This window comes from Typha angustifolia, chromosome 11 (assembly GCF_048772165.1).
Source record: "Typha angustifolia cultivar Huaian chromosome 11, ASM4877216v1, whole genome shotgun sequence".
Classification (NCBI taxonomy): Eukaryota; Viridiplantae; Streptophyta; class Magnoliopsida; order Poales; family Typhaceae; genus Typha; species Typha angustifolia.
This window is the reverse complement of record NC_133249.1, coordinates 11,194,666-11,204,641: the sequence shown is the minus strand read 5'-3', so window position 1 is coordinate 11,204,641 and position 9,976 is coordinate 11,194,666. Positions and strand designations below refer to the sequence as shown.

At 40.6% G+C, this 9,976-nt stretch overlaps 1 protein-coding gene across 3 annotated transcripts; it reads right to left on the bottom strand.

The window, feature by feature from the left end:
• Positions 1-259: 259 nt before the first annotated feature.
• LOC140771219 (uncharacterized) lies at positions 260-2,915 on the bottom strand. Of its 3 annotated transcripts, none has more exons than XM_073112665.1 (6): positions 2,759-2,915; positions 2,518-2,633; positions 2,024-2,138; positions 1,803-1,917; positions 1,265-1,519; positions 260-1,174 (listed from the first exon to the last, which is right to left on the bottom strand). In XM_073112665.1, the coding sequence occupies exons 2-6, from the start codon at positions 2,616-2,618 to the stop codon at positions 621-623; spliced, it is 1,140 nt and encodes a 379-aa protein (XP_072968766.1). In that variant the 5' UTR covers positions 2,619-2,633; positions 2,759-2,915; the 3' UTR covers positions 260-620. The 3 variants fall into 3 exon arrangements, with proteins under 3 accessions (XP_072968766.1, XP_072968767.1, XP_072968765.1); XM_073112666.1 differs by lacking the exon at positions 2,759-2,915 and having other exon boundaries at positions 260-877; positions 959-1,174; positions 2,518-2,740; XM_073112664.1 differs by lacking the exon at positions 2,759-2,915 and having other exon boundaries at positions 2,518-2,741.
• Between the last annotated feature and the right edge of the window lie 7,061 nt (positions 2,916-9,976).

Sequence of the window (9,976 nt, the reverse complement as noted above, 5' to 3'; positions counted from 1 at the left end):
TGGAAACAGAAGCAACAATAAGACTCACAAGTCTTACATCGTTTCAGAGAATTAATATCCAAAAATTGCTTAAGAAAACATCACCTGATGCCAAAACTTCATCTTGACCATAAAGCATCCAGCCATTGAATTTCATCCCAGTGTTAGGCTTCTAGTTCTCAGCTAATCAATGTCATCCAGGATAAATATACAGTATCTACTGCCTTCTAATTGTAGATTTGCAATTTGGTAATTTATAGGGAGGCTTCTACAATAAAAATTACAGTCAACTATATGCCAAAATAGTATAGCGTGGTAAATTATTACAAAGTATATATCGGAAGATATTATTAATGCTAGAGATGTAGCCATACATATCAAGCAGCTCGCAGCTAGAAGCTATTCACTCTAACATATTAGGGGAACTACTAAGTGATACACAACAAAAAGCAGCAGGTGCCGATACAATAAATTCGTGAGCTCAAACAAGCATGTAGCTTCCAGGTAAACCCTATGAATTTGACACTTCCACATACCTGAATAACTGACTGGAGTGGTTTGATAATTTGGCGGATGAAATATATGATATTTCCAGCAGAATTATCTGACCCAGAGCACTGATAGGTGCATTCTCTTTGCATTCAGAGACCTCCACATAATAAATTGCTTCCTGCCTCAAAACTCCATTTACTTGAGCACGAGTCCAGGGGCTCAACCATGGAATCTACTTGAAAGAAGTCAAAGCATTTATCTTCCAGGGGCAAAAAAGAGGGCTCATAGGACTTGCTATCATCACAAGAACTACTCGATCCAACATCCTCGACCTCATTGGTCCAAGAGCTATCTGCACCCAGCCATGGAGGTGAAGGCAATCCCAATCGCAGTGACAAATCATATCCTGTGTGAACCGCAGACATTTCAATGCAGTTGGTCACATTGCTTGAAGAATTCATTGTGCACTTGCCACCGAGTACATTACCTTCCAAACTCGTCCCAGTCTTTTCATCAGAGAGAACAAAAGAAGTCATGGTGGTTGTAGCCATGTTCTGTTGTTTTTGGTGCTGCGGATACCGAGACGGCGGCTGAAAGCATGCGTTATCTTTGTTCCCACAATAATATAAGGGATAAATACGACCCAAACCTGGCAAGTTCTGCAAGGTCTCCGCAGGGGCAGATGCTCCATCCCTAGAGGGGTCTAAAGAATAATTGAAGGGAAAATAGAAAGTTAGGATCAGAAGAAGCATTTTTTATTTTATTTTTTCAACTATCATGGAAGAGGTATTACCAGAGATGGTAGGATTAGCATAGGTTGGTTTTAACAGGGCTGAGTACCAGGAAGCAGAACACCCTAGATTGGAAGGGTCCGGAGAAGTTGGTCGCAATAGACCGACAGAAGATCCATGAAGCACCTTGTGATTGTCCGGTATGTTAGGAGAGACAGATGAGGCGTCCTTGGCAGTGGAACTCAGGTAGCAACCAGGGTTGCTGTGGCGCTGGCTCCTGGAAGCTCTTCTGGGAATGCAACCCAGATTAAGTGCCGCTGCGCGAGAGAAGGAGAGGGAGCCGGAGCTTAACAAGGAGACAGATGAAGAAGGGGATACGAAAAGAAGAAGAAAAAGAAGAAGAATGAATCACAAAAAGAAAAGCTAATAGAGTTCCACCAACCCCTGGCCTTGTGTGAGTGAGTATACAGAATGAAGGACGGAGACGGAAGAGGAAATCATATATGTATCCCTTGTTCTTACACTTGTAAAATAGCAACAGCCAATCGATCAAGAGAAGGGCGGGAGAGGTGACAGAGACAGAGACATGGGAAGTAGTACCTTCTATGCAGGGCTGCAAGAGGTCTCCACTCTCGACGGTGTCGTCTTTGCGGATAATGGTGTCAATGGCGTCGTTGGCGCGGTCCCACAGAGTCTTCAGGTCCATGTACTCTGCCTGCGTTATTCATCCATCCACAGAGCAATCTCATCTTCTCTTAGCAGCCAAAGGGGAAAAACAAAACAAAACAAAAAAGAAAAACAAACAAACAAACAGAACAAACCTCGGAATTGGCCTTGGAATACATGATCTCCTCGGCCTTGAGGACGACGAACGGAAGCTTCTCTTGCCATTCCTTGTTCTTCCGAGTTGCGGGGCTGTGTACCTGGTTCGCAATCCTATCCATTTGCAAATCACAGCCAAGACCGCCATCAATTGTAGGCCGACATCAGGCGCGAGGAGAAAAGGTAAAATCATCTCAATGAATGAGAGGCTAACAAAAAAGAATTGCTACACTCAAGAGAAGAGGGCAGAGGGGAGTGGGAGCGAGCTATTACACCCTAACAATAGAGGAACTTGTAGAACAACAATCCCATATTCCCATCCCAGAGTTTGAAAGCTCTCGGGAGAAGGGAATCGAGCCGCCCTTTCTCTGGTTCCACTCTCTCTCTCTCTCTCTCTCTCTCTCTCTCTCTCTCTCTCTGTGTACATATTATATATATATATATATATAGTTGAGGTAGAACATAAGGAAAATTAAGAGCAAAGGAAGAAGACCTGAAGATCTCCTGGATGAGGGATCCCCTCATGGGCTGGTGGCGATCGCTGTGCCACGCTCGCCTCACACACTCGTAAGGCCTCGGCCCAGGTCTCGGCATCTCTCCGCAGTTTCACTGCCAATTGAGTCGGAAAATAGGGAAAGGGGAGACAACAAGGCAAAGGAAATACAAAATAAAAAATATATATATATTCTCCTCCTCGTTCTTTTCAAGACCTATCTATCGGCTTTCTATCTCACCATTTCTCCGTCCCGTTACATCTGGTCCCTATTGCGATGGGAAGGATTTCAATGCGCTGCTGGCTGCGATCCAAACCCCTACAATAGAGGGGTGTGAGCGTGACACCGCGTGGGGGGGAAGAGAGAGAGCGTGGTTTTGGGGACGGGATGAATAGGATGGATGGGATGGGTCACGGGTGGGTGGGTGGCAATACTTTATTGCTGCAAAAGGGTTATCTCGCGATTCCATTCTATCTTGATTGGCTGTCTAAGAGAGTTTAAATGCTCGTATACTTGTTTGTTACACACTCTTCTTTGCCTTTGTTTGGGGATAATATCAACATAGTTGATCTTCCATTTCTGTACATTTTTCAATTAATTTTTTATTAAATACTGTTTCTTCAGATGATATAAAAATAAGATTATATTGGTTATTCTATGGGTCCCACATAATCTCATATTTGATATGAAATTTATAGATGAGATTAGAAGTCCAATTGAATTCCATTTATTATTACCATATTACCCTTATATAAAAAATAATAAGTTTAGATATATGAATAACAAAACTAATCATCTTAATTTATATTTTTATATATATTATTATACATTTTTATATAACTTATTCTATTATTTTGTATTACTTTTGATTTTAATTCTGATTATTTTAAATTGAACTTGATAAATTTATAATTAATATAATATAATTTAATGATATAATTTAAGTTTGAGATAATCAATAATAGTTTAAAATAGTAGTTGATGCTACTATTTTTCTTTCTTGAGTATAATAACGTAATTTTGTTTAGTTATCACATATATTTTCTTATATAAACTAAAGAGTAAGTTAAAATTATAATATGGGATTAGTAATCCTAGACAATATCTTATTCTTTGAAATAAGCCTAGGAAGGACTTATCCTTTTTTATCTAATCTTACAACTAAACTAAATGCACCCTAAGTATCTCATTCGAGTTGAGTGAAAACATTGTTTATATTGGGTAACCAGATAGTAGTTTATCTCTAATTATATTTAAAACATAAAAAAATAGATAGAAGTTTAAATTATTATCAAATTATAAATTTACTATTAAAATAACTTGCAATTGTCTATTATAAATTTAATAATAATATTTTGGTATTAATATTTAACTCGGGGTGTTAGGATAAACGATCAAACTCTCACTCGACTTGACTAGTATTGGTATGATTCTGGCTAGAGCTTTGTCTGTGGGCTTGATTAGAATTATAAGCCGAGTTGGATCTAGCTTGCTTTGACTCAACTTGATAGGCTTAGATCAAATATAATATTTATCAATATTATATATATTATTATAGTTCTTTGCTCAGGTTGAATAATTCTTAGCTCATTTTAAGGCTTGGCAACTTGGACTCTGAGTTAGCTCAAATGACAGGCTTGGTTTAGCCTGGCTTGAAAATAGCCTAGTTTTAGGCTTCAACTCAACTTGAGCATTGTCTGACAAAACCTGAGTTCAATTCTCGAGCTTAGCTTGACTTGAGCTAAGTTGATCTTGAATTTTAAGCTAAGCTCGAAGTAAATTTTGAGCCAAGCTTGAATTAGATCATGCTCGCTCAAGCTCGGCTCATTTACACCCCTCTAACGGTACAAAGGGTATTGGCCAAATTACATAATATATTCTTAATTTCTCTCTAAAAGAAAGATGATTTATGTTTTATATCTAGAATAATAATGACACCTATGTTTCAAACTCTCTCATATATACTTAGTTTTGCTCCAAAATAAATATTTTTTTCATATTTTTAGTGTCCCTCCAAAAGAGCAAAGCTTAGTGAGCTATTAGGGCTGTCCCACAATCATCGTATTAAGCTATATTAAGGACTTCTTTAAAAAAAAATTATAAAAACAAAAACTCAACGGCTTATACCGATGAAATTGTACCATGTTCAAATTGATAGAAAGTTGTAATGCAGACTTCTCTGAAACAAATACTAAGCAAATCATATAAGATCACTTATGGGTTTACAAGCACGTTGGAACCAAACAACCAAACAATGAAGGTCATGAAAGGGCTAAATCTCGTAATAACCAAGCCATAATTAAACCCACCAAACCTACCTAAAGCATCAAGCTGTCCAATCTAAGCTCTAAGTTTATATATCGTTGATACGATTCAGACTTCATCGATGTCGTCTTGAGCTTGGATTCACTTTAGTGTTTAATTTTTATTAAAATAAGTTTTCTATAAGTCTCGTTCGAATGCGGGTAGAGTGAGTTCGAACACGGTTTGTGAACGGGGTTGTGAACGTGGGTGAAGAGAGTGCACTATGCGTTCGAACGCCCCGTTCGAACGCACTGTGAATGCCTACATCGCGTTCGTAAATCTAGAGAAGTGGAAAACAAGCACGTTCAAACACCTGCATCGCGTTCGCAAATCTAGAGAGGAGCAAACTTGGTGCATTCGAACGCGGTCGGGTGCGTTCAAACGCGGTCGGGTGCGTTCGAACGCGGTCGGCGAAAATTGTCTTGTTAGGGTTAATTTTGATTTATGGTTAGTCTCTAAAAGGATGTGAATGGCAACCAAAGTCGTTATTGATTATTGAGAATTGAGTTTTGCCTTGCCTCCTTCGTCTTCTTCGCTCCCGTTCTCTCAATCCCTGGCAACTCCGCTTCTAACCTCCCTTGACTGGCCAATCACCCTAGACCCTTAGGGGCGGCCCTCTCCTCCCCCTTCTTCCAATCTATCCGACACTTGCCCTAATCCTTCCATCGACCATAACCCTTCCACCACCACTTTTCACCGGTGCCACCCCATTAACGCCGGTCCACCTTCAACCACCATCACCTAGGATCACATGCCTCCATCCACGGATCCAGAACAGACCACCCTGACCATTGTCCACTAATCGGACGATATCTCGAGATCCCCAACTCCGGTTTGTCTGAAACTTGATTTGTTGGAAAGTTCTTTTTCGGGGCTACAACATATAAAAATTTTACATTGATCCGACGATGATATATTTTGGGACCTATTTATAAAGTTCCGTGACAAAATCAGTTCAGATCTAAGAATCGGAAAAGATCGAACCTTAACCTAAGGGGAGATTGTATCAATCATCGAACTATTTGTTTAAGCCAAACTTCACTGAGCCATGGCTCCAAGCTGAAGCATTATCAAAATGCCAAACAGAACCAAGCCAAGCCACTTGCAAAGCTAATTTTTTTTCACACACTTTTTTTTACATGGATTTAAATTTGTCACCTCCTTGGTAAGTCTTAATTGATCTCAAGCTAATTATTCTAACAAGTGGTTGGAAAAGAATTATTTTCTTATAGAAAGCTCGTAGGTAAATAGCCACAAAATATTTCTTTTACGAGTGGCTAGTAGTTTCTGAATCGTATCTTATAGAAATTGCATTCATTATGTTTCCGAATAAATAAAGTAATCTATAAATAGTGTTATACTTATTTTTTTACCCATAATTTACAGAAGAGTTATCTTTAATTTTATATATATATATATATATCATTTGCAATACTAAATAATAGAGGTGTCATAGATAAGGAGAGATTTAGTTATTAAAATATAAATAAGAAGACAAATTAAGGAGAAACAAAGATATATGGTTAATGCCTGTTATCAAATCTCAGCCCATCCCAAAGCCTATGGGTCAAGATCGAAGAGAAGTGAAAACCCTAGCTCGAGGCCCATTTCCTCCCCTTATTAACACTTCTCTTCGCTTTCTACATTTTTATTTAGTGAAAGAGAGCTAAGCTCAGCTGTATGTATGTTGGCCAGTTGGATTGGTGACATGTCAAGAAGTAACAGGTTATACAAGTCTAGGGGACGGGATCACCAATCCCTACAAAACTAACTCGAGAGGAACCACTACCCTGCTTAGCCTCCTAGTTAGCTACTCGATTACCTTCCCTAAACATGTGGTTGATCTCGACAACCTTACAGGACTAGAGTAAGGATTGACATTCATCTACCAAGTTCCTAAGCCGCCAGGGAATGGTGGTTTCTTTGCGCAGTATTTTGACTAGCTCGAGGTAGTCAGTCTCTAGTATGAGCTTGCAACGAGGTGGAATTTTCCTAAGGCCCATCCTAGCGGCCCTAGTTTCGAATAGCAATGCAGATCCACTGGGAGTAGGTTCCCAGGTCGACCAAAGCATTTGGCCATGGCCTATCGATAGGATGTCTTCGATACCCTAGTTGTGTTCGTGTCGCATAAAGGCTCTATCAGTATTGAGCTTGAGAAAGCTAGTTTGCATGGGCTATGGGCATACGACATAGCTAGTAGCATAGTGGCTACATAGGGGGCGACCTTACGCGGTTGGTCTGGCTTGCCTCCAAACGCGACTTGGTTGCGCTGTTTCCAAATGAACCAAAGGGTGAAGGCCATATGGGCGTTGATGTTTAGGTTGTGGATGTGGTCCGGCCTAGCTGGTCGTGATCCAACCCTGAGTGAGGTTGTTTGCAAGGCCTAATGTGCCTAACGGGCTTGCAGGTAGAGCAGGGTTTTAGCGAACAGGCCATAGAGGCAGCATGGATCATCCAAGCTGATATGCAGGTTGGTGCAAGAAAGCCCTGGTTGGGATTCTATTCCACATCAATTTCTAGTAGAAAGTTTCCACCCATGATACAATCGGTAGGGACCACAAACACTTCCACTCAATTCACTCATCATTCGGGGAAGGATTTAAAAATGTGTAGATCACCTTAGCAGTTGACTTTTTGGATGAGCCCACCAAATCCAAGTGTCAGCTTTGGTGGCATCGCTCATAGGGACAAAGTCTATAGTGAAGGCTAGATCGACTCTGATGGGTTACGGTACCAAAAGATAGGCTACAGAATGTTTCCTTCATGATCTGGAATTTATTACAAGAATCAGTCCACATAATCGTGGGAAAATATTCACCAAATATTCTTCGATAGTCATAAAATTACGAAACCAAGTGGATTAGATTCGTAACTCTCTGATCTATAATATTTGTATTTACTCCCTTCACAGATTCAAACTACAACTGGGACGAAAATATGAAAGAACGCAAATGATGATGATGGTGGCAGGTGGAGTGGATGTTAGGGTTATGGATGGGTATGTAGATGAAGGTGGATGGTGGATGTGGTTAAGGGATATAAACGAAGAAAAAAAAGTGGTTGAGATCTCAAAGAAGAGGGAGGACTTGACAGTCGAAGGAGATTAGAAGTTAGGAGAGACCTTGCCAACGGTTGAGATGGAAGATTGGTGAAGAGGGAGGAGAGAGAAGGGAGAGATAATAAAGAGAAGATAGGAGGCAAGAAATCAATTATTCAATAGCATAATAAATTTGGCTACCATCTACACCTTTATAGAGACAAGCTAAAAGCCCTAATAACAATAACTAACCCTAATCCTAGTACAATCCCGCAGATCGCATTCGAACGCGCTTGATTGCATTCGAATACACAAAAGACATTCTTTGTATGTGCGAACGCGATGCAGGTCGGACACGCATTTCGCGTTCTCTGTATTTGCGAACCTGACGCAGGCGTTCACAAAGAAGTTCGAATACGCCCTCAACTGCGTTCAAACGTGACCTATAGAAAATTTATTTTAATAAAAATAAATAACTAATGCAATAAGAAGAGACCCTAACAAGATGTATCAGTTCACCACGCTTCTATTATATGAAGTTGCACATAGAGAAAGGAAGGGTGGAGCTCTCTTGGCTAGTAGTTCCATGGCATTGTGGAGGCTTGATGAGTTCTTATACCAAAAGGTCGGCTACAGAATAATTCCTTTAAGATCTAAATTTATAGTAGAAAGTAGTCAGCGCAATTGTGAAAAAATATTCGTTAGATATTCCCCTATAATCAAAAAATTATGAAACAAAGTGGATTAGATTTTTAACTGCCTGATCTATAGCTTTCGTATTTACGCCCTTCGCAGATTCGAATTACAACTAGGACGAAATCACGGAATAACGTGGGTAATGGTAGTGGTGACGAGTGGGGTGGATGTTAGGGTTATGAATGGGTATGGAGATGAAGGTGGATAGTGGATGTGATTAAGGGATATAGATGAAGGGAACGAAGTGGTCGAAATCCCAAAGAAGAGGGGTGGCTTAATAGTCGAGGGAGATTAGAAGTTAGGAGAAACCTTGCCAACGGTAGAGGTGGAAGGATGGTGAAGAGAGAGGAGAGAGATTAGAGTAGATAGATGATAGAGAGGCAAGAAATTAATATTCCAATAGCATAATGAATTTGGTTGCCATCCACATATTTATAGAGGCTAGTCAATAAGTCCTAAAATAATAAGTAACTCTAATTCTAGAGGATTCACGCTGATCGCGTCCGAACAAGCCCAATCACGTTCGAATGCACAAAAGACGTTCACTATTTGTGCAAACGCGATGCAAGCATTTGAACGCAGGAGTTCGAACTCGCCCGACCGCGTTCAAACGCACTTTTCACATTTTTTGTATTTGCGAACCTGATGTAGGCATTCGCAAGGGCGTATTGATGACCAAGAAAAGTATGGAGAAGAAGCAAGCTTCAACGCTCCCTAAGACAACAGAGCCATCATTATGGGGAGGGTAAAGAGCATCTTCAGTTTGCCAGTTTCGGTCGAGGAAGCACCCCTTTTTTGTTTGCTTTGTCCAAAGCAGAGGCTACATTTCAATTGATTGCCGGCAGAGGTCAATGACGTGGCAGCAACGAAAGGCGACAATCGTCTGCAAGGCAGGATCCATATTCCATGGGGGGACTCGCATGGACAGGAAAGCGCTTCTTCTTGGTCCTCATTCTTTGTCAAATGGGCAAGACATCACTATGAGGTGTAGCATACGGTAGTTGATGTATGAATTCAACCAACCCCAACAATGGCTTCACCCGAGGATGAAGGTAGTAGAACAAACAGGAGCCCCCTGATGCTAGCAGGCGTTGGAGAAAGAGAAGCAATCCCCCTCCCAATGGTGAGCAAAGAACAGTCCCCCGATCAAGTGGTGTAGCCTTGTCCAAATGGCTGCAACATCATGTCGAACACAATCCCTATTGCGTTTGAATACGACCTACAAGAATTTTATTTTAATAAAAATAAATAACTAATGCAATAAGAAAATATCATAACTAAGTGTATCAGCCCACCATGCTTCCCCCACCTTGCCCTCAAGGTGAAAAGTCGAGGAAACGCTCCAAAATGTCAGTCTCCAACTCCCATATCGCATCATCAGATGGCTTGCCAAGCCACTCAACTAGAATCTCTATCTCCAA

Bases quoted from the DNA above. Each gene is read 5' to 3' on its own strand.
- LOC140771219 (XM_073112665.1), bottom strand. From the start codon at position 2,618: ATGCCGAGACCTGGGCCGAGGCCTTACGAGTGTGTGAGGCGAGCGTGG. The intron at 2,139-2,517 runs GTCTTCTTCCTT...GCAAATGGATAG, and splicing joins CTCATCCAGGAGATCTTCAG to GATTGCGAACCAGGTACACA. The intron at 1,520-1,802 runs GTACTACTTCCC...TCTCTCGCGCAG, and splicing joins CTTGCAGCCCTGCATAGAAG to CGGCACTTAATCTGGGTTGC.